At 47.5% G+C, this 24,520-nt stretch overlaps 1 protein-coding gene across 2 annotated transcripts in view; it reads left to right on the plus strand.

The window, feature by feature from the left end:
• Window positions 1-3,808: 3,808 nt before the first annotated feature.
• SHMT1 (serine hydroxymethyltransferase 1) overlaps window positions 3,809-24,520 on the plus strand; it is a 39,581-nt gene continuing 18,869 nt past the window's right edge. Inside the window, exons 1-6 of one of the 2 annotated variants that reach the window (XM_033196319.1) lie at window positions 3,814-3,947; window positions 6,351-6,489; window positions 12,380-12,494; window positions 14,944-15,089; window positions 22,968-23,083; window positions 23,742-23,902. In XM_033196319.1, coding sequence (XP_033052210.1) covers window positions 12,399-12,494; window positions 14,944-15,089; window positions 22,968-23,083; window positions 23,742-23,902 — 519 coding nt within the window. In that variant the 5' untranslated portion in view covers window positions 3,814-3,947; window positions 6,351-6,489; window positions 12,380-12,398. Of the gene's footprint in view, window positions 3,948-6,350; window positions 6,490-12,379; window positions 12,495-14,943; window positions 15,090-22,967; window positions 23,084-23,741; window positions 23,903-24,520 lie in introns of both variants that reach the window. The other variant, XM_033196310.1, reaches the window with a different exon arrangement.

Consider the following 24,520-nt stretch of genomic DNA (forward strand, 5'->3'; position numbering starts at 1 on the left):
CCACCCTCACCACTTGGTAACTACAGTACCTCCCTCACACGGTCAGGGCTCTACTGCAGAGATTTCTTGGGGAAATAATGAGAACTATTCTACATTCTTATTTCAGGGACCCTCAAAATTATAGGCCAGCCATATTCTATATGAATTTAAGCTTTCATCATTGCCCTTTTCTTCAATCCAGTCTCTACACAGCAACCACAGTATGCAATTTTTAGAATTCCAAGCCGTATCATAACACTCTTGTGTTTTTGTTTGTTTGTTTTGTTTTTTGAGATGGAGTTCCATTCTTGTTAACCAGGCTGAAGTGCAATGGCGTGATCTCGACTCACCATAACCTCCGCCTCCCAGGTTCAAGCGATTCTCCTGCCACAGCCTCCCGCGTGGCTGGATTACAGGCATGCACCACCACACCTAGCTAATTTTTTGTATTTTTGTAGAGACGGGGTTTCTCCATGTTGGTCAGGCTGGTCTCAAACTCTAGACCTCAGGTAATCCGCCCACCTTGGCCTCCCAAAGTTCTAGGATTACAGGTGTGAGCCACACATGTCTGGCCAACACTCCTGTTTTAAAGGACCTGCTCCATTACTTCTTTTCTCCCTCATTAGAATTTAAGCTTAACAAACCTGGGTAGCTTCCATACTTTTCCACTGATCTATCTCCATGAGCTGGAGATCACTTCGTGTAAGGTAAATAATCAGTAAATATTTTCAAATAAGAGAATAAATTATTAATAGTTTTTTTTCTTTGAGTATATAGCTGGACTTTTAAGAATCAAGAAAATAGATTGGTCAAGAGAATTCCGTGTGTTTTGATTTTCTCATCCAATGATTAGTTTAGCTGTGTTAGTATAGATTTCAGTGTGGGAAGCTGTAAGCATTTCCTAAATTTCAAAATGAAGGCATGGGATTTAAACATCCATTCCATTTATTTAAGGAACAACAAAAAAAGACAAGCCTATCTTTTTCTTTTTTTTTTCTTTTTTTTTTGAGACGGAGTCTGGCTCTGTCGCCCAGGCAGGAGTGCAGTGGCACGATCTCGGCTCACTGCAAGCTCCGCCTCCCGGGTTTACGCCATTCTCCTGCCTCAGCCTCCCGAGTACCTGGGACTACAGGCGCCTGCCATCTCGCCCGGCTAATTTTTTGTATTTTTTAGTAGAGACGGGGTTTCACCGTGTTAGCCAGGATGGTCTCGATCTCCTGACCTCGTGATCCACCCGTCTCGGCCTCCCAAAGTGCTGGGATTACAGGCTTGAGCCACCGCGCCCGGCCAACTTTTTTTTTTTTTTTGAGATGAGTTTCGCTCTTGTTGCCGAGGCTGGAGTGCAATGGCTTGATCTCACTGCAACCTCTGCTTCCTGGGTGCAAGCAATTCTCCTGCCTTGGCCTCTCAAGTGACTGGAATTACAGGGGCATGCCACCACGCCTGGCTAATTTTTGTATTTTTAGTAGAGACGGGGTTTCATCATATTGGTCAGGCTGGTCTCTAACTCCTGACCTCAAGTAATCTGCCTGCTTGGGCCTCCCAAAGTGCTGGGATTACAGGCATGAGCCACAGTGCCTGGCCAGAAAAATATGCTTTTTTTTTTTTTTTTTTTTTTTTTTTGAGATGGAGTCTCACTCTGTCGCCAGGCTGGAGTGCAGTGGCTCCATCTCAGCTCACTGCAACTTCCACCTCCCGGATTCAAGCAATTCTCATGCCTCAGCCTCCTGAGTAGCTGGGACTGCAGGCACCCACCACCATGCCTGGGTAATTTTTTTTAGATGGAGTTTTCTCTTGTTGCCCAGGCTGGAGTGCAACGGTGCAATCTCAGCTCACTGCAAACTCTGCCTCCTGGGTTCAACTGATTCCCCTGCCTCAGCCTCCCGAGTAGCTGGGATTTACAGGCGCACGCCACAATGCCTGGCTAATTTTGTATTTTTAGCAGAGATGTGGTTTCTCCGTGTTGGTCAGTCTGGTTTCAAACTCCCGACCTCAGGTGATCCTCCCGCCTTGGCCTCCCAAAGTGCTGGGATTACAGGCGTGAGCCACCATGCCTGGTCGAAAAATATAATTTAAAACAAAATTTTCTCCCAATCCAGAAGTGTTCTTCACAAAGCTAGTGAAAAAGAAAACACTTTAGTATTGTATAAAGCATTAAGCCAGAAAATGAAACGCATCACAGGCAATCTGCTAAGAAATTGCAAAGACAGAAAGAAATCTCACCCCCTTATATAGCCAAGCAGATAGAACTCAATACATACATATTTTCCAAGATAAACCATAATTAGTCCTCAAACAAGAGGACTTGACAGTACACTTTGTCACATATAGTTCATCCTATTTGGCTTTATCTAGAGGAAAATAAAACTCATATCTTTATGACAGGAAGTGGTTTTGCAATTTGGGGCAGGAAGACCACCAAAATTAGGCTTCTACCCTCCCACAGAAACTGGGAGATATCAGTGCTATCTACCCTGCTGTTTACATTTCAGTTCCTTGAGGAAGACATTCCTAGGTCAAAAAGTTGACAAAAGGCCTATCTAGTGTCGAAAAGATTTACGCAGATTTCAAATAGAGAAGAAAACAGTTACAAGTTTTCAAAAGTAAATGCTCAAAGAAAAAGGAGGGGAGGAAAATCTCTTATTTTCAACTGGGAGACTAAAACCTAGTATCTTTAATTTGTATTTGTATTTTTTTGAGACGCTGTCTCAAAAAAAATTTTTTTTTGTATTTTTTTTTTTTTGTTTTTTGAGCTGATGAGGGTCTCACTCTGTTGCCCAGGCTAGAGTACAGAGGCAAGATCATTGCTTACTCTAACCTCTGCCTCCCAGGCTCAAGCGATCCTCCCACTTCAGCCTCCCAAGTAGCTGGGACTACAGGCGACTGCCACCACACCCAGCTAATTTTAAAATTACTTGTAGAGACAAGGTTTCGCCATGTTGCCCAGGCTGGTCTCGAACTCCTAGGCTCATGCTATCTGCCTCGGCCTCCCAAAGTGCTGGAATTACAGGAGTGAGCCACTGCGCCCGGTTTTCATCATTCTTATAATTGTTATTATTATTGACAAATAAATAAATATATGACGCAGCCTCAGGTGATCCTGACATGTGGCCCCGGTTTTTATCATTCTTAACAATAGGTAATGTTCATTGAGTCCTTATTGTGTGTCACTGTTTTATTTATCTTATTTTATTTTTTTTGAGACGTTGTCTCGCTTAGTCCCCCAGGCTGGAGTGCAGTGGCGCGATCTCGACTCACTGCAACCTCTGCCTCCCTGGAAGCAACACAGTTAGATGCCCATGTCTACTCCAACCTGGGTGACAGAGTGAGACCCTGTCTCAAAAAAATAAATAAATAAATAACAGTAATAATAATAAAGTGTCTGCTCTTGGATTATACACCTACAGAGTAATAATGTTGCAGTTTGGACCCACATTTGTCCTAATTTAAATGACCACTCTGTTAACTAAAAGTAGTACCATGAACAAAATTCACTCATAATCCCACGGCCCAAGTGACAGGCTTAAGTGAGGAAGGCCCTGTGCAGTCTTCCCGGAAATCTCGGTCCACACACCAGACCTGCAGCCTAAGCGGGTCAGTCCTACAGGTCCCTGCCCCAGGTGCGCAGCTGCACCACGAGGCCTCCAGCCGGCCGGGAGCAGCCAGCTCTGCCCGCAGCTCCGCGGCAGCCAATAGCGCGGGTGCGTTTGGTGGCGGCCCCTGCTTGACTGAGCTCTCTGATTGGGCGCCTTCCGGGCGGGGCCAAGCCTAAGACTGGCGCGCGGGGTGCACTTAGCGGAGCGCGAGCTGTCCAGCGCCAAGTTCGGGGTTTGGGGTTGGCGCGGCCCGTCACGTGGCTGGCCCGCGGCGGTGCGCGGGGCGTTGGGTCAGCGGATCTGGGACTCTGGTGACACCGGCGGCGGCGTAGGACCGAGTCGTCGCTAGGCACGTGCGCGGGCCGTGTTCCGGTAGGTGGGCGGCTTCGGGTCTTGGGCCGCGGCGTCCCGGAGCCCGGGGGGTGCTTCGGCGTCCTCGCTGTCCCCCGCCGTACCCGACTCTCTGCAGCCGGAACGACGGGAGGGGAGCACTTGTGTCGCGCCTGAGCTGGAGGTCGGGCGGTGGCCTGCCGCAGCGCCCCGGTTCCAGGCACATTCGGTACGATGGGGTGGCGCCCCTTGGCCTTTGACAGGAATGCGAAGGCTTATAGCGGATGTGAGTAGCCGCTCTCTACTGAGCACTTTTCTCGTTGAGTATTTTCAATTTAAACACAACCCCTAGCCTCGCTCCTTCACAGCAAAGCTGCAAGTCGAGTGGTACCGTTTCCCCCATTTTACAGGTGAGGAAGGTGGTGGGGCTTGGAGAAAGGAGACAACTTAAATGGCAGAGCCTAGAATAGAACGCGGGTTCTCAAAGCCTGAGCCCCTAAACGTTACGCGCAGGGTCGCTCCACTTTTGACCCGTGCCACCAGATCCCTGTGGGGAATGAGCTCTTCCTGTTGCCCGCAATCTGCTACCCCCTGTTCTAGGAGACAAATGTCTCACTGTGAAGTCCTTGGCCTGGTGCCTCTGCTTCGAGATTCCGGGATGACTCTTGGTCCAGCTGAGGTCAGCACAGATGCGGGCCTTCAATCGGGCAGTTACCCAGAGAATAGACTGGAAACATCAGTTTAGGTTCTTGCAGAAATAACATTGTAGGCCGGGCGCGGTGGCTCATGCCTGTAATCCCCGCACTTTGGGAAGCTGAGGCGGACAGATCACTTGAGGTCAGCAGTTCAAGACCAGCCTGGCCAACATGGTGAAACCCCATCTCTACTAAAAATACAAAAAACACTAGCTGGTCGTGGTGGCACACACCTGTAATAGCAGCTACTGGAAAGGCTGAGGCAGGAGAATCACTTGAACCCGCGAGGTGGAGGTTGCAGTGAGCAGAGATCACACCACTGCACTCCAGAGTGAGTCACAGAGTGAGACTCTATCTCAAAAAAAAAAAAAAAAGTATTACTTGGGGAAACTTGGAACGGAAGTGGTTAATTGTGTTTTTATTTAGCACAGTGTCCTGAGACAAGGCTTTGGAACTGAAGAGAAACCAGAGTTCAGATTCTGACTCTTATATGACTTTAGACAAGTTAGCTCCCTGGGCCTCAATTTCCTCCTCTGTAAAGAAGAGAACCAAAATCTGTGTGTGAGAAGATGTGCAACAAGGTAGTTTCCTGAGCACATCCTTGGCTGGATCCACTTGTGTGACAGAGGCCCAGGTAAGATTTGGAGGCATGGGGAGGCTCCTGACCTTGCAGGTGACTTCACTTACTAGGTCTCTTTCCTGGCGTTGAGGATCATGCCACACATGAGCAATGGTGCCTCTACAGAAATATCCATTGTTGTAATGACTGATGTTGCAGTGAGCTGTGTTAGATGGGGGGCTTACCAGGTGTTACAGAATGTTAATGAAGATGTCCCTAAGATTCCCAAGTTTCCTTTTTTCTTTTTTTTTTTTGAAATGGAGTCTAGCTCTGTCACTCAGGCTGGAGTGCAGTGGCGTGATCTCGGCTCACTGCAATCTCTACCTCACTGGTTCAAGCTATTCTCCTGTCTCAGCCCCTCGAGTAGCTGGGATTACAGGCATATGCCACCATGCCTGGCTAATTTTGAATTTTTTTTTTTTTTTTTTTGAGACGGAGTCTCGCTCTGTCACCCAGGCTGGAGTGCAGTGGCACGATCTCAGCTCACTGCAACTTCTACCTCCTGGGTTCAAGTGAATATCCTGCCTCAGCCTCCTGAGTAGCTGGGGTTACAGGTGCGTGCCACACGCCCAGCTAATTTTTGTATTTTTAGTTGAGACGGGGTTTTACCATGTTGGTCAGCTGGTCTCAAACTCCTGACCTCAGGTGATCCACCCGCCTCGGCCTCCCAAAGTGCTGGGATTACAGGCATGAACCACTGCGCCTAATTTTTGTATTTTTAGTAGACACAGGGTTTCACCATATTGGCCAGACTGGTCTCAAACTCCTGACTTCAAGTGATCCACCCACCTTGGCTTCCCAAAGTGCTGGGATTACGGTCATGAGCCACGGCGCCCGGGTGCTTTTTTTTCCTTTTAGAGAGACATGGGTCTCACTATGTTGCCCAGGTTGCTCGACTCCTGTGGTCCTGTGACTCCCCAGACTTCAGGTGTGCAAGCCTGATTTCTGACCCTTGGCCAGTCACACTTTCTCCTTTGGGCTTTGAACTTGGGGTGTGCTGCACTTGTTTACTGTGTAGATTGCTCTCATCCCAGATCTCATGCTTGGCTCAGATTTCAGTTCAGGGACATTCCCTGGCCCAGTCTGAAGTAGCCCTGCACCCATTTATTGCATCTTTTTTTTTTGATACAGAGTCTTCCTCTCTTGCCCAGGCTGGCGTGCTGTGGGAAAATCTCAGCTCACTGCAGCCTCAACCTCTGGGACTCAAGCGATCCTCCTGCCTCAGCCACCCAAAGTAGCTGAGAATACAGGTGCACGCCACCAGGCTCAGGTAATTTTTTGTATTTTTTTTTGTAGAGACAGGGTTTTGCCATGTTGCCTAGGCTGGTCTTGAACTCCTGGGCTCAAGTGGTCTTCTTGCCTCAGCCTCTCAAAGTTCTGGGATTACAAGCATGAGCTACCATGCCTGGCCTTATGTATTTCTTTCTTTTTTTTTTTTTTTTTTTTTGAGATGGAGTCTTGTCCTGTCACCCAGGCTGGAGTGCAATGGCATGATCTTGGCTCACTGCAACCTCCATCTGCCAGGTTCAAGCGATTCTCCTTCCTCAGCCTCACAAGTAGCTGGGATTACAGGTAGGTGCCACCACACCTGGCTAATTTTTGCATTTTTTATTTTTTTTATTTTTATTTTTATTTTTTGAGACGGAGTCTCGCTCTGTCACCCAGGCTGGAGCGCAGTGGCCGGATCTCAGCTCACTGCAAGCTTCGCCTCCGGGGTTCACGCCATTCTCCTGCCTCAGCCTCCCGAGTAGCTGGGACTACAGGCACCCGCCACCTCGCCCGGCTAGTTTTTTGTAGTTTTTAGTAGAGATGGGGTTTCACCATGTTAGCCAGGATGGTCTCGATCTCCTGACCTCGTGATCTGCCCATCTCGGCCTCCCAAAGTGCTGGGATTACAGGCTTGAGCCACCGCACCCGGCCTTTTTTGCATTTTTAGTAGAGACAGGATTTCACCTTGTTGGCCACACTGGTCTTGAACTCCTGACCTCAACTAATCCACTCGCCTTGGCCTACCATGGTACTGAGATTACAGTTGTGAGCCACCGTGCCTGGCCTGTGTTTCTTAATTGTTTATAATTTGTTTCTTATAAGAGCAGGACCTCTGTCTTAGTAACCTCTGTATTCTTAGTGCCTATCTGTGTGCCTGGCATATAAGAGTTGTTCAATAAATGTTGATTGAATGAATTCATTGTAGGCTAGTAGTGGAGTAGACCTCTTAGATATCAAAAACTTATTTTGGACTTTTTTTTTTTTTTTTTCTTTTTGAGAGATAGGGTCTCACTCTGTCATCCAGGCTGGAGAGCAGTGGCAAAATCATAGTTTTTGGCAGCCTCGACCTCCTGGGCCCAAGTAATCCTCTCACCTCAGCCTCTCAAGTAGTTGAGACTACAGGCATCCACCATCATGTCATCCAGCTAATTTTTAATTTTTTTTTTTTTTTCCGAGATGATGTCTTGCTCTGTCACCCAAGCTGAAGTGCAGTGGCGCGGTCTTTGCTCACTGCAACCTCCACCTCCCGGGTTCAAGTGATTCTTCTGCCTCAGCCTCCCGAGTAGCTGAGTAACTACAGGCGCATGCCACCACACCCGGCCAATTTTTGTATTTGTTTTTTTTTTTTTTTTTTTTTTGAGACAGAGTCTCACTTTGTCACCCAGGCTGGAGTGCAGTGGCGCGATCTCGGCTCACTGCAACCTCCACCTCCTGGATTCAAGCAATTCTACTGCCTCAGCCTCCCGAGTAACTGGGACTATAGGCATGGGCCACCACACCCAGCTAATTTTTGTATTTATAGTAGAGACCGGGTTTCACCATATTGGCCAGGCTGGTCTCAAACTCCTGACTTTGTGATCTGCCTACCTTGGCCTCCCAAAGTGCTAGGATCACCGGCATGAGCCACCGCGCTGGGCCTAATTTTTTTTTTGAGACTGAGTCTCACTCTCCCAGGCTGGAGTGCAGTGGGGTGATCTTGGCTCACTGCAACCTCTGCCTCCTGGGTTCAAGCGATTTTCCTACCTCAGCCTCCTACATAGCTGGGATTACAGGGGCCTGCCTCTATGCCCGTGTAATTTTTGTATTTTTAGTAGAGACGGGGTTTCGCCATATTGGCCAGGCTAGTCTCCAACTTCTAACCTCAGGTGATCTACCTGCGTTGGCCTCCCAAAGTGCTGGGGTTACAGGCGTGAGCCACTGTGCCCGGCAAAAATTTTTTTTTTTTGAGATGGAGTCTCACTTTGTTGCAAGGCTGCAGTGTAGTGGTGCGATCTCTGCCCACTACAATCTCCACCTCCCGGGTTCAAGCCATTCTCCTGCCTCAGCCTCCTGAGTAGCTGGAATTACAGGCGGGCGCCACCACACCTGGCTAATTTTAGTATTTTTAGTGGAGATGGGGTTTCACCGTGTTGGCCAAGATGGTCTTGATCTCCTGACCTTGTGGTCTGCCCGCCTCGGCCCTGCAAAATGCTGGGATTACAGGCGTGAATCACTGTGCCTGACTGTTTTTTTTTTTTGAGACGGAGTCTCGCTCTGTTGCCCAAACTGGAGTGCAGCGGCCGGATCTCAGCTCACTGCAAGCTCCGCCTTTCGGGTTCACGCCATTCTCCTGCCTCAGCCTCCCGAGTAGCTGGGACTATAGGTGCCCGCCACCTTGCCCGGCTAGTTTTTTGTATTTTTTTTTTTTTAGTAGAGACGGGGTTTCACCGTGTTAGCCAGGATGGTCCCGATCTCCTGACCTTGTGATCCGCCCGTCTCGGCCTCCCAAAGTGCTGGGATTACAGGCTTGAGCCACTGCACCTGGCCTGACCTTTTTTTTAAAATTTTATTTTTGAGACACAATATCACTCTGTCATCCAGACTGGAGTGCAATGGCACATTCTTGGCTCACTGCAGCCTCCACCTCCCAGACTCAAGTAAGTCTCATGCTTCAGGTGTATGCCACCACACCCAACTAATTTTTTATATTTTTAGTAGAGACAGCCATGTTAGCCAGGCTGGTGTCAAACTCCTGGCCTCAAGCTGATCTGCCCACCTCAGGCTTCCAAAGTGCTGGGATTACAGACGTGAGCCACCTTGCCCAGCCTAATTTCTAAATTTTTGTAGAGACGTGGTTTCACTGTGTTGCCTAGGCTGTGGTTAACTCCTAGGTTCAAAGGATCCCCCATCCTTGACCCCACTAAGTGCTGGGATTACAGGCATAAGCCACCATGCCAGGCCTTTTTTTTTTTTCTTCCCTGAGACGGAGTGTTGCTTTGTCATCTAGGCTGGAGTGCAGTGGTGTATTCTTGGCTCACTGCAACCTCCATCTCCCGTGTTCAAGCAATTCTCCTGTCTCAGCCTCCCAAGTAGCTGGGATTACAGGCACCCGCCACCACACCCGGCTAATTTTTATATTTTTAGTAGAGATGGGGTTTCACCATGTTGGCCAGGCTGGTCTTGAACTTCTGGCCTTAGGTGATCTGCCTGCCTTGGCCTCCCAAAGTACTGGGATTACAGGCGTGAGCCTCTGGGGCTAGCCAAACCTGTAATTCTTTAGGAAGATTTATATTCAAACAAGTCCTTTTTTAAAAAAACAAACAAACAATAAAACCACACAGGGTCTTACTCTGTCACCCAGGCTAGAGTGCACTGCCACAATCACGGCTCATTGCAACCTCTAGCTTCCAGGCTCAGGTGATCCTCCCACCTCAGCCTCCTGAATAGCTGGGACTACAGATGCATGCCGCCGCCACCAGCTAATAATTTGTATTTTTTGTAGAGATGGGGCTTCGCCATGTTGTCCAGGCCAGTCTTGAACTCCTGGGCTCAAGCGATCCTCCTGCCTCAGCCTCCCAAAGTGCTGGAATTACAGGCATGAGCCACCACACCCAGCCCAAGTACATATTTTAACTAACAGCTTCACAGGAACTCTGTGGAGTACTTAGAGCATGTGCTTTGGGGTTTTGAGTCCTACCTCTGTGGCTAACTTGTTATACAGCCCTGGGCTAAGATATTTTACTTTTCTTTGAAACAGAGTCTCGCTCTGTCGCCAGGCTGGAGTGCAGTGGCGGTCTTGGCTCACTGCAACCTCCGACTCCCAGGTTCAAGCAATTCTCCTGCCTCAGCCTCCCGAGTAGCTGGGATTACAGGCGCCTGCCACTATGCCCGGATAATTTTTGTATTTTTAGTAGAAATGGGGTTTCACGGTGTTGGATAGGATGGTCTCGATCTCCTGACCTTGTGATCTGCCCACCTTGGCCTCCTAAAGTGCTGGGATTACAGGCGTGAGCCACTGCGCCAGGCCGCGATATTTTACTTTTCTAACCTCACTTATTTTTCTTTCTTTAGTTCTTTTTTTTTTTTTTTTTTTTTTTAAGAGTCCTAGACTCAGTAGCTAGGACTATAGGCCCATCCCACCATGCCCAGCTAATTTTTTTTTTTTTTTTAGCCATGCCCAGGCTGGTCTTGAACTCCTGGCCTCCCAAAGTGCTGGGATTACAGGTGTGAGTTGCCATGCCTGGCCCTGAGCCTCATTTTCATTATTTGAAGTATGAAATACATTAACACATTAAAGTGTTGCTAGGATTAAAATGAAGTCCTTATATATTCAAAAATCATATAGAGATTTTTGAGGCCCTTCTTATAGCAAAATTCCCATTTACATTTTTCTGGAGCCTGGAGAAATGTGTCCAGACTGAGTGAATAGGTGCTATTTGCTGTACTTACATTATCATTTATAAAATACTACTGGTGATCATCCTGGAAGGATGATCCCAACTGCCTGTATCCTGTTCATCATTAACTTGTGTGTCCCAAAAAATCTTTTGAAAAGTTGCTAAATAGTGAATATTTACTATGTTATGAGAGCCTGCCAGTTCAAGTCAATGATTCATCTGTTCAGTCATTTGGAAAATATTCTTTTTTTTTTTTTTTTGAGACGGAGTCTTGCTCTGTGGCCAGGTTGGAGTGTGGTGGTGTGATCTCAGCTCACCACAAGCTCCGCCTCCCAGGTTCAAGCAATTCTGCTTCAGCCTCCCGAGTAGCTGGGACTACAGGTGCGTGCTACCACGTCCAGCTCATTTTTTGTATTTTAGTTTCACCATGTTGGTCAGTATGGTCTTGAACTCCAGACCTCATTATCTGCCCACCTCGGCCTCCCAAAGTGCTGCAATTACAGGCATGAGCCACCACACCTGGCTGGAAAGTATTCTTCATATATAGCGGTGTTGGGTACCGCAGGTGATTTTTTAAAAAGTAACACTTAGTCCTTACCTTCAAGGAATTTAGTTTAGTTGTGGGAGATAAGCTATACCCATGAGAAGTTTGGCTGAGAGGAGGCGGAGTTGGACTGCCTGCAAGTGGGGAGGAGGGTCAGTTCTCATTTCTGAGGGAGATGAGCTGACGTCTGCAATTCGGAAAGAACCAGAAGTTCCACACAGTGGTTTTGCAATAGAATATGCTCATGTTTACCAAGCGATTCTGAGGGAAAGGCTAAAAAATTGTATTAGTTTAGTAACTTGATAGAACTAACAGGTTGTGATGAACTTTGATTAAATGTAATGCTGGGGCGGGGCATGGCGGCATACGCCTGTAATCCCAGCACTTTGGGAGGCGGATCACTTGAGTTCAAGACCAGCCTGACCAACATGGTAAAACTCCATCTCTGAAAAATACAGAAATTAGCCAGACATAGTGACGCACACCTGTAGTCCCAGCTACTCGGGAGGCTGAGGCAGGAGAATCACGTGAACCCAGGAGGCGGAGGTTGCAGTGAGCCAAGATCACGCCATTGCACTCCAGCCTGGGTGACAGACTGAGACTCTTGTCTCAAAAAAATAAAAATAAATAGGTGGGGCGTGGTGGCTGACGCCTGTAATCCCAGCATTTTGGGAGGCCAACACAGGTGGATCACAAGGTCAGGAGATTGAGACCATCCTGGCTAACACAGTGAAACCCCATCTCTACTAAAAATACACAAAATTAGCCGGGCGTGGTGGCACGTGCCTGTAGTCAAAAGACTGAGGCAGGAGAATCGCTTGAACCTGGAAGGCGGAGATTGCAGTGAGCCAAGATCACCCCACTGCAGTCCAGTCTGGGCAACAGAGCAAGACTCCATCTCAAAAATAAATAAATAAACTAAAAAAATCAATTTAATGCTGGAAGCTACACACGTATTTCCCATTTTTTAGGCAGCTTCGAACCAGTGCAATGGAGATGCCAGTCAATGGGGCCCACAAGGATGCTGACCTGTGGTCCTCACATGACAAGATGCTGGCGCAGCCCCTGAAAGACAGTGATGTTGAGGTGAGATCTGTGGAGTGTTCACAGATATTTTTATGTTGGAGGCCTTCATTTAAATCTCTAGTTCTGGCCGGGCGCGGTGGCTCAAGCCTGTAATCCCAGCACTTTGGGAGGCCGAGACGGGCGGATCACGAGGTCAGGAGATCGAGACCATCCTGGCTAATACGGTGAAACCCCGTCTCTACTAAAAATACAAAAAAACTAGCCGGGCGAGGTGGCGGGCGCCTGTAGTCCCAGCTACTCGGGAGGCTGAGGCAGGAGAATGGCGGAAACCCGGGAGGCGGAGCTTGCAGTGAGCTGAGATCTGGCCACTGCACTCCAGTCTGGGCGACAGAGCGAGACTCCGCCTCAAAAAAAAAAATAAATAAATAAATAAAAAAATAAATAAATCTCTAGTTCTAACTACAAATTAATTAGGGACAGCCTTGAAATGAGTATTATCCTGCTGGATTTACAGGTGGTGGCAGACAAAATGGCTACAAATCCTTTGAGAGTAAATTTAAAGATTGTGGGTTTCTCAAAAGTGTGGAGCACTGTGCAGGGTGCTCTGGAGAAAAGCAGAGAAGGGGAGAGATCACTGACAGTTGACCCTTTCCTGATAGTTCACAGGGAATATAGATCTATCTAGACATCTGGAAACACCTTTATTTTATTTTACTTATTTATTTTTTTGAGACAGTTTCACTCTTGTTGCCCAGGCTGGAGTGCAATGGCATGATCTTGGCTCATTGCAACCTCCACCTCCTGGGTTCAAGGGATTCTCCAGCCTCAGCCTCCCGAGTAGCTGGGATTACAGGCACCCACCACCGTGCCCGGCTATTTTTTTTTTTTTTTTTTTTTTTTTGAGACATAGTCTTGCTCTGTTGCTCAGACTGGAGTGCAATGTCTCCATCTCGGCTCACTGCATGCTCCGTCTCCCAGGTTTACGCCATTCTCCTGCCTTAGCCTCCCAAATGGCTGGGACTACAGGCGCCAGCCACCACGCCAGCTAATTTTTTATATTATTTTTTTTAGTAGAGATGGGGTTTCACTGTGTTAGCCAGGATGGTCTTGACCTCCTGACCTCGTGATCCGCCAGTCTCAGCCTCCCAAAGTGCTGGAATTACAGGCATGAGCCACCACGTTGGGCCTAAGTTTTGTGTTTATAGTAGAGATGGGATTTCGCCATGTTGGCCAGGATGGTCTGGAACTCCTGACTACAGCTGATCCACCCGCCTCGGTCTCCCAAAATGCTGGGATTACAGGCATGAGCCACTGTGCCCAGCCTTGTTTTTATGAAAGCTTTATTGAGATATCACTCATTTGCCATACAATTTAGTGGTTTTTAGTATATTCAGAGTCAATTTTAGAACATTTTTATCCCCCCAGAAAGAAACCTTGAACCCACTAGCAGTCAACCCAAACTCCCCAACCCTGGTCAGTCACTCATCTACTTTCTATCTCTATGAATTTGCTGAAATATCTTTTCTTTTCATTTTTGAGACAGGGTCTCACCGTCACTCAGGCTGGAGTACAGTGCCGTGCTCTTGCCTCAGTTCACTGCAGCCTCCGCCTCCTGGGCTCAAGTGATCCTTCTACTTTGGCCTCCTGAGTTGCTGGGACTACAAGTGCATGCCACCACACCTGGCTGATTTTTTGTGTTTTTTGGTGGAGGCAGGGTTTCACCATGCTGCCCAGGCTGGTCTTGAACTCCTGGGCTCAATCAACCTGCCTTAGTCTCCTGAAGTGCTGGGATTACAGGTGTGAACCACTGTGCCTGGCCTAAAGCATCTTTTCTTTTAAGGAAGAGGAACAAGGAATAAGGTTCAGGGAGGGAGAAACTTGGTGAAATGTAGGGATAAAAATAACAGGATGGTGATGTTAAAAATTAGATGGGATGCTTAAAGATAACTTTCTCTTTAGTCATTTTGTTTTTCTTTTTTTGAGATGAAGTCTGGCTCTTATTTCCCAGGCTGGAGTGTCATGGCGCGATCTCGGTTCACTGCAACCTCCACCTCCTGGATTCATGCCATTCTCCAGCCTCAGCCTCCTAAGTAGCTGGGACTACAGGCACCCACCACCATGCCTGGCTAATTTTTTTGTACTTTTAGTAGAGACGGGGTTTCACCGTGTTAACCAGGATGATCTGGATCTCCTGACCTTGTGATCCGCCCGCCTCGGCCTTCCAAAGTGCTTGGATTACAGGTGTGAGCCACTGCACCCGGCCCATTTTGTTTTTCTTAGTTCATTGATTAGTGCTTTCTCAGATACTAAAACCTTTGAGGAGGATTCATTCTATTCCTTAAGTGTTATGAGAGTCCTTGATGTTATTTGGATTAAGGTCAGCTTCTGAAGGCACAATCAATATTAATGTGAAAGAGTGTCTTTTCCCTTTAGGAGGTTGTAATTTGGATCAGAGCAAAATTTTAAACTAAAATTTCCAAATATCAAGCATCTGTTTTCTTCTCATAAGGTTTACAACATCATTAAGAAGGAGAGTAACCGGCAGAGGGTTGGATTGGAGCTGATTGCCTCGGAGAATTTCGCCAGCCGAGCAGTTTTGGAGGCCCTAGGCTCTTGCTTAAATAACAAATACTCTGAGGGGTACCCGGGCCAAAGGTATGTGAATCTCTTCAAAGGCCTGGTTCTGCCACAGTCATAGGGAGTATTGAATCAGCCTAGAACCTAAACAATTTGGAAATTTCAGAAAACAGCAAGCTTCCCAACTGTAGGATTTCTGTTCCACACCTGCTCTCTGACGTAACTCTTTTATTCCCAGCATGTGATAACACTGAAGAGCTCGGCGCAGGTGTACTCCGGGGCACATTTCATAGTCCTCTGGGGGTTTTCCAGAAAAATAGGCCAGTTTGTAAGGAGTATTGAGCCACTGGACTGGTGTGTGGCCTCTGTCTAGAAAAGGTCAGTGTCATCTGAGGGAGGCTGCAGAAGGTGGCCATTACCATGTGAGTCATCGAGTCTGTATTGGAAATGGTGTGGAAGTGGAGGCTGCATCTGTAATACTGGAAGCCATTTCTGCATTATAAATGTTGGATTTACACATGCAGTGGCTTTCAGTTAACTCTTTCACCCTCAGAATTACAGTGTTATATTCGTTTTCGTTTTTTGCAGTCATCATCAGGCAAATAAAAGAAATTACAGAATTAGACATGGCTTTTGCAAATGTGTGGATTTTTGTCCCAAAGGAAACGGAAAGAAAGGTCACTCTTGGAGAAGGAATTGCCATTTTGTCCTGAGATGCCCCTGAAGCTCTATGTAGAAGACAGAATCAAGTTGAAGGCATTGTCTTTCTCCTACTGTGAATAACTAACTTTAGTATTGTGACTTGAAAAATTCACCAGGTGTTTTCTTTCTTTCTCTCTCTCCTTTCTTTTTCCTTTCTTCTTTCAGGCTAAGGTATTTTGTTAACACCAGGTGTTTTCTTTCTTTTTTTTTTTTTTCTTTTTGAGACATGGTGTGTCTCTCACCCAGGCTGAAGTGCAGTGGTGTGATCAAGGTTGACTGCAGCCTTGGCCTCCTGAACTCAAGCCATCCTCCCACCTCAGCCTCCTGAGTCACTGGGACTATAGGCACACACCACCACACCCAGCTAATTTTTTGTAGAGACACAGAGTTTCACCATGTTGCCCAGGCTGATCTCCATCTCCTGAGCTCAAGCGATCCACCCACCTCGGCCTCCCAGAGTGTTGGGATTAGAGCTATGAGCCACTGCACCCGATCCACACCAGGTGTTTTCACAACTAATATTTCATTTGATTCTCACGGCAATGTATCGGGCAAGGGGTGATGTTTTCTACATTTTTAAGAAGGGGACTGAGTGTGGTGGCTCACCCCTGTAATCTCAGTGCTTTAAGAGGCCAGGGCAGAGGATCATTTAAAGCTAGGAATTTGAGACCAGCCTGGGCAATATAGTGAGATGCTGTCTCCAAAACAAAATTTAAAAATTAGCCGGGCATGGTGGCATGCACCTGTAGTCTCAGTTACTCAAGAGACTGAGGTGGAGTATTGCTTGAGCCCAGGAGATCAAAGGCTGCAGCGAGCTATTATTTTGCCAGTGCACTCCAGCTGGGGTGACAGAATGAGACCCTGTTTCTAAAGTAAAAGAAAAAAAAAAAACAAAAAACCACAACTTAAATAGAAGTGTAATTACATCGTGTATTCATGTTAAAGGGCTTTTTTTTTTTTTTTTCCTAAGACGGAGTATCACTGTTGCCAGGCTGGAGTGTAGTGGCACAATCTCGGCTCACTGCAACCTCCACCTCCCAGGTTCAAGCAGTTCTCCTGCCTCAGCTTCCCAAATAGCTGGGACTACAGCTGCACGCCACCGCCCCCCAGCTAATTTTTTGTATTTTTAGTAGAGACGGTGTTTCACCATGTTGGCTAAGCTGGTCTTGATCTCCTGACCTTATGATCCACCCGCCTCAGTCTCCCAAAGTGCTGGGAGTACAGGCGTGAGCCACTGCGCCCAGCCAATTAAAGGGCTCTTTTAAAAGGCAATTATTACATGTTTTCATTATCATATTTTATTAATGTAATTTAATATTAATCTATCTTTGGAACATTATTTATAATCAAAGGCAATATTTGAAAACAATAGGCAAGGCGTGGTGGTTCACACCTGTAATCCCAGCACTTCGGGAGGCTGAGGCAGGTGGATCACCTGAGGTCAGGAGTTCGAGACCAGCCTGGCCAACATGTCAAAACCCCGTCTCTACTAAAAATACAAAAATTAGCCAGATGTGGAGGCGCATGCCTGTAACCCCAGCTACTCTGGAGGCTGAGGTAGGAGAATTGCTTGAACTCGGAGGCAGAGAGAGGTTGCAGTGAGCCGAGATTGCACCACTGCACTCCAGCTTGGGAGACAGAGCAATATTCTATCTCAGAAAAAAAAAAAAGAAAACAATATTGACCTAACATTAACGACTTTGCTTGATACAAACTTAAAGTTCTTGGCTTAAAAAAAAAAAAGTTATGTATGTATGAATAAATGAATGACAAGGTCTCGTTGTCTTGCCCAGGCTGGCGTGCAGTGGTGCAATCTCAACTCACTACAGCCTCAAACTCCTGGACTCAAGCAATCCTCCTGCCCCAGCCTCTCTGTAGCTAGGACTACAGGAGCGTGCCACCACACCAGGCTAATTTTTAATAGACACAAGGTCTTGCTATGTTGCCCAGGCTGATTTCAAACTCCTGGCCTCAAGCAGTCTTCCCACTTTAGCCTTCCATATTACTAGGATTACAAGTGTGAACCACCACATCTGGCCTATTTATTTTTTATTTATTTTTATTTTTTTGAGACAGAGTTTTGCTCTTGTTGCCCAGGATGGAGTGCAATGGTGCAATTTCGGCTCACCACAACCTCCACCTCCTGGGTTCAAGCAATTCTCCTGCCTCAGCCTCCCCAATAGCTGGGAATACAGGTATGCACCACCACGCCTGGCTAATTTTGTATTTTTAGTAGAGATGGGGTTTCTCCATGTTGGTCAGGCTGGTCTCCAACTCCTGACCTCAGGTGATCCGCCCACCTCGGCCTCCCAAAGTACTGGGATTACAAATGTGAGCCACCACACCTGGCCCGGCCTATTTTTTTTTTTTTTTAGAGATAGGGTCTCACTCTCTTGCTCCAGCTGAAGTGCAGTGGTACAATCAAAGCTCACTGCAATCTCCAACTCCCGGGCTCAAGTGATCCTCCCACTTCAGCCTTCCAAGTAGCTAGGACTACAGGTGCAAGCCACTATACTTAGCTCATTTTTAAAATTTTTTGTAGCGCTGATATCTCACTATGTTGCCCAGCTGGTCTTGAGCTCCTGGCCTCAAGCAGTTCTCCCACCTCAGCCTTCCAAATCTCTGAGATTACAGACATGAGCCATTACATGTAATTACTTTAATTTTTTTTTTTTTTTTTTTGAGACTGAATCGCACTGCGATGACCAGGCTGGAGTGCAGTGGGGTGATCTCAGCTCACTGCAACCTCTACCTCCTGGATTCAAGTGATTCTCCTGCCTCAGCCTCCCGAGCAGCTGGGATTACAGGTGCCCACTACCATTCCCAGCTGATTTTTGTATTTTTAGTAGAGACAGGGTTTCACCATATTGGCCAAGCTGGTCTTGAACTCCTGACCCCAGGTAATCCACCCACCTCGGCCTCCCAAAGTGCTGAGATAACAGGCGTGAGCCATAATGCCTGGCCTGTATCTTTCTTTTTTTTTTTTTGGAGAGGGTGTCTTGCTCTGTCGCCCAGGCTAGAGTGCAGTGGTGCCATCTCGGCTCACTGCAAGCTCCGCCTCCCGGGTTCACACCATTCTCCTACCTCAGCCTCCGGAGTAGCTGGGACTACAGGCACCCGCCACCACACCCTGCTAATTTTTTGTATTTTTAGTAGAGACGGGGTTTCACCGTGTTAGCCAGGATGATCTCAATCTCCTGACCTTGTGATCTGCCTGTCTCGGCCTCCCAAAGTGCTGGGATTACAGGCGTAAGCCACTGCACCCAGCCCCAGTTTTGTTTTTTTATATAGTCTTGTTCAGTTGCCCATGCTGAACTGCAGTGGTGCAACCTTGGCACACTGCAGCCTCCACCTCTCAGGCTCAACCCATCCTCCCACCTCAGCCTCCCAAGTAGCTGGGACTACAGACGTGTGCCACCATGCCCGCTCATTTTTTTGTAATTTTAATAGAGACAGGGTTTCACCATGTTGACCAGGCTGGTCTTGAACTCCTGACCTCAAATGTTCTGCCTGCCTTGGCCTCCCAAAGTGCTGAGATTATAGGCATGAGCCACCATTCCTTGCCTAAAAAGACTTTTTAACAGTTTTGAAATGTATCATGGGCTGTAAAGTTTACCCATTTAAAATGTACAGTTCAATAGAAACCCCCTCTAATTGTGGTAAAATAAAAATATATATAACATATAGGGTATAGTTTCTTTCTCTTTTTTATTTTTTTGAGATGGGGTCTCACTCTCTTGCCCAAGCTGGAGTCCAGTGGCCCGATCTTGGCTCACTGTAGCCTCTGCCTCCTGGGTTCAAACGATTCTCGTGCCTCCTAAGTAGCTGGGATTACAGGCACGGTGCCACCATTTCTGGCTATTTTTTGTATTTTTAGTAGAGACAGGGTTTTACCATGTTAGTTAGGCTGGCAATTTCAACCTTTTTTTTTGGAGACAGGGTCTTGCTCTGTTTCCCAGGCTGGAGTGCAGTAGTGCAGTCATAGCTCACTGCAGCCTGGAACTGCTGGGCTCAAGTGATCTTCCCACCTTGGCCTTTCAAAGTGCTGGTATTACAGGCATGAGTCACTATGCCCAGCCCATTTTAACTATCTATCTATCTATCTATCTATCTATCTATCTATCTATCTATCTATTTATCTATCTATCTATTTATTTATTTGAGACGGAGTCTCACTCTGTTGCCCGGGCTGGAGTGCAGTGGCCAGATCTCAGCTCACTGCAAGCTCCGCCTCCTGGGTTTACGCCATTCTCCTACCTCAGCCTCCAGAGTAGCTGGGACTACAGGCGCCCGCCACCTCGCCCGGCTAGTTTTTTGTATTTTTTAGTAGAGACAGGGTTTCACCATGTTAGCCAGGATGGTCTCGATCTCCTGACCTCGTGATCTGCCCGTCTCGGCCTCCCAAAGTGCTGGGATTACAGGCTTGAGCCACCGTGCCCGGCCCCATTTTAACTATTTTTTAAGTGTACAGCTCAGTGACATTATGTGTATGCACATTGTTGTGTAACCATCACCACCACCCATCCCCAGAACTTTTTTATCTTGCAGAAATGAAACTCTGTATCCATTAAATAATAACTTCTGCTAATCAGCATATGAGAAATGCTCGGCTGGGCGCGGTGGCTCACGAATGTAAATCCCAGCACTTTGGGAGGCCGAGGTGGGCAGCTCACTTGAGGCTAGGAGTTTGAGACTGGTCTGGCCAGCATGGTCAAACACTGGCTCTACTAAAAATACAAAATTTAGCCAGGCATTGTGGTGCACACCTGTAATCCCAGCTACTCGGAAGGCTGAGGTGTGAGGATTGCTTGAACCTGGGAGGCAGAGGTTGCAGTGAGCCAAGATCGCACCACTACACTCCAGCCTGGGCAACAGAGCGAGACTCCGTCTCAGAAAAAAAGTACATGAGATGATGGATATGATAATTAGCTTGACTTAATCATCTCACAATGTATACATATGCCAAAATACCACATTAGGGCCAGGCGTGGTAGCTCATGTCTGTAATCCTAGCACTTTGGGAGGCCGAGGCAGGCAGATTCCCTGAGCTCAGGAGTTCAAGACCAGTCTAGGCAACATGGTGAAACCCCGTCTCTACTAAAAATACAAAAAATTAGCTAGGCGTGGTGGTGCGCACCTGTAGTCTCAGCTGCTTGGGAGGCTGAGGCAGGAGAATTGCTTGAACCCAGGAGGCAGAGGTTGCAGTGAGCCAAGATCGCGCCATTGCACTCCAGCCTGGGTGACAGAACAAGACTCTGTCTCAAGGAAAAAAAAAAAAAAATTAGATGAATTTACAGTGTATAATGTGATTTTTTTAATGGGAAATTTTATGTTACATTTTTTAAAAACAAAAAGAAATACATTTGTATTTTAATTTTTAAGCTTTTTGTGACAGCCCACAATGGCTCACACCTGTAATCCTAACACTTTGGGAGCCTGAGATGGGAAGATCGCTTGAGACCAGGAGTTTGAGACCAGCCTTGGCAACATAAGGAGACCCTTTCTCTGCAAAAAAGTAAAAAATTAGTTGGGTGTGGTACACATGGGCTTGTAGCCCCAACTCCTCAGGAGCCTGAGGCAAGGGAAGATTGCTTGAGCCTAGGAGTTCTAGGCTGCAGTAAGCTATGATTTCACCACTGCACTCCTGCCTGGGTGACAGAACAAGACCCTGTCTCTTATTTTTTTATTTTTTTAAAAAAAAGCTTTTCGTGATCACAGAGTCTAAAAGCTAAAAATTATTGGTTAGGCTGTGTGCAGTGGCTCACGCCTGTAATCCCAGCACTTTGGGAGGCGGAAGTGGGCAGATAACCTGAGGTCGGGAGTTCAAGACCAGCCTGGCCAACATGGAGAAACCCTGTCTCTACTGAAAATACAAAAATTAGCCAGGCATGGTGGTGGACACCTGTAGTCCCAGCTACTTGGGAGGCTGAGGCAGGAGAATCGCTTGAACCCAGGAGGTGGAGTGTGCAGTGAGGCGAGATTGTGCCATTGCACTCCAGCCTAGGCAACAAGTGGGAAACTCTATCTCAAAAAAAAAAAAAAAAAAAAAAAAATTACTGGTTTAGGCCAGGCATGGTGGCTCATGCCTGTAATCCCAGCACTTTGGGAGACTGAGGCGGGTGGATTACGAGGTCAGTTGTTCGAGACCAGCCTGACCAACATGGTGAAACCCCGTCGCTACTAAAAATACAAAAATTAGCTAGGCCTGGTGGCATGTGCCTATAATCCCAGCTACTCAGGAGGCTGAGGCAGGAAAATTGCTTGAACCCAGGAGGCAGAGGTTGCAGCGAGCCGAGATCACGCCACTGCACTCCAGCCTGGGCGACAGAGCGAGACTGTCTCAAAAAAAAAAAAAAAAAATTACTGGCTTGAATCCAGTAGTTTTTAGTACTTGAGTTATCAATATAATAAATAATAGGTAATAAAAACATAAATATATGATAAATTTTGATATGCAGTTATTAAATGGAAAGTAAAATTTCATTAGAAATGCAAAAAGTCAAAAAAACAAGCTCTCTAGACCTTGTTCCCCCATCTTCTGGCAGCTACCATTCTATTTTCTGCCTCTATGAGCTTAACTACTTTAGGGACCTCATAAAAGTTGAATCATACAGTGCTTGTCTTTTGGTGACTGGTTTGTTTCACTTAGCATAATGTTCTCAGACTCATCCCTGTTGTATTAATAGCATGTGATAGGATTTCTTTCCTTTTCTTTTGTTTGAGACAGGGTCTCACTCTGTTGCCCAGGCTGGAGTCCAGTGGTGTGATCACAGCTCACTGCAGCCTTTACCACCTGGGCCCAAATGAATCTTCCCTCCTCAGCCTCCCACGTAGCTGGGACTATGGGCACACACCACCACACCTGGCTAATTTTTGAAATTTTTTGTAGAGATGAGGGTATTGCTATATTGCCCAGGCTGGTCTCAAACTCCTGGGCTTGAGCAATCCTTCCTTGGCCCCTCAAAGTGCTGGGATTATAGGCCTGTGCCACCTCTCCTGGCCAAAACCCCCTCTTTTTATAGATGAGATACTTGCTCCAAGTTGCACAACTGGTTTGGTCTCTTGACTCTAGATTCCAGAGGCATTGGTGGAACACTTGATCATGCTGGCTTCAGCATCTGCATGTTAACAAGCTCTTCTCATTACTTCTCTCCACTTTAGTTTCACTGTCCCACCCCTCAGCTTCTTTGGCCTCTGTGAAGCACAGATTTTCCAGGTCTGATTGGATCTAAGTCTCCTACTCTCCTCCCACAGATACTATGGCGGGACTGAGTTTATTGATGAACTGGAGACCCTCTGTCAGAAGCGAGCCCTGCAGGCCTATAAGCTGGACCCACAGTGCTGGGGGGTCAACGTCCAGCCCTACTCAGGTGATTGTCTCATCCCTATGGCCTGGTGCAGCCTCATCATGTGCATCCCCCAGGGCTGACATGCACTAAGAAGCATCCTAAGAAGGACTGCCATAGGCCGGGCACAGTGGCTCACACCTGTAATCCCAGCACTTTGGGAGGCAGAGGCAGGCAGATCACCTGAGGCCGGGAGTTCAAGACCACCTGACCAACATGGAGAAACCTGGTCTCTACTGAAAATACAAAAATTAGCTGGGTGTAGTGGTGCATGTCTGTAATCCCAGCTACTCAGAGGCTGAGGCAAGAGAATTGCTTGAACCTGGGATGCAGAGGTTGTGCTGAGCCAAGATCGCACCATTACATGCCAGCCTGGGCAACAAGAGCGAAACTCCATCTCAAAAACAAACAAAGAAAAAGAAGGACTGCCATAAATAAAAGATAAGCCATGCATCTCTCTGTATTGCCCTTGGGCTCCCAGCTCTGTACCCCTCCCAGGTAGTGCCCTGTCTCTGAACTTCCCCTTTGAAGGCTGATGGTGAAGGGGCACCTCCTGGAGCTCAGGGAAGGCACGAGGCCTGTTCTTGCCACTCCTGGGTGAAGGCTTAGTGGCCAAGGTCCCGGATGCCACTTGGTACCTCGGTTAGAAATAATCGTGTCTCCTTTGGTCCACTCGTTTCAGGCTCCCCTGCAAACTTCGCTGTGTACACTGCCCTGGTGGAACCCCATGGGCGCATCATGGGCCTGGACCTGCCAGATGGGGGCCACCTGACCCATGGGTTCATGACAGACAAGAAGAAAATCTCTGCCACGTCCATCTTCTTTGAATCTATGCCCTATAAGGTAAGCATGTGTTTCTCACCATAGCTTTTATTTCCTTGGGAAACCTCTGATGTTTGGCTGTGCCTGTAGGGATAAGTTTGGTTTATGTGTCACTGCAGGAAGTCCCCACCTTGCACCATTTTTCATTTCCCTGCCGTGGGGACTCCTCAGGCTTTCAGGACCCGCTGGGGCAGCTGGGATGGAGAGACGAGGGTCTGAGCTGAGGCCACAGGGAAACCAGTGAGGGAGGCAACTACTGAGGAGAGTTCAGGTGCGGCAGGGGCAGTGGTAACTGCTGGGAATAACAACCCTGGGGAATAGCAACCAGGTCACTACAGTTGGACCCAGCAACAGCCACCACCTCCACAGCTCTGCCCTCGCCTGATGACATCTCTGCTCAGAGCCCCTGTGGGCCAGCAGCAGCACAAGGATGCAGTAGCTACAGGGATGGCAGCATCCTCGGCTCCAGCACGAAAACCAGCAGCCCCGTGCCATCCGCAGCAACAGTCCTCCATGGCCATGTTAGGGCCAGCCCCTGCCTGTGTATAGCGGCTACAGAGGAACAGACAGTGGTTTGACTTAGGATGTTCAACCTTAGGATAGTGCAAAAGTGACATGCATTCAATAGCTATACTTCAA

The sequence above is a fragment of the Trachypithecus francoisi genome, unplaced genomic scaffold (assembly GCF_009764315.1).
Source record: "Trachypithecus francoisi isolate TF-2019V2 unplaced genomic scaffold, Tfra_2.0 Contig01665, whole genome shotgun sequence".
NCBI classification, from domain to species: Eukaryota; Metazoa; Chordata; class Mammalia; order Primates; family Cercopithecidae; genus Trachypithecus; species Trachypithecus francoisi.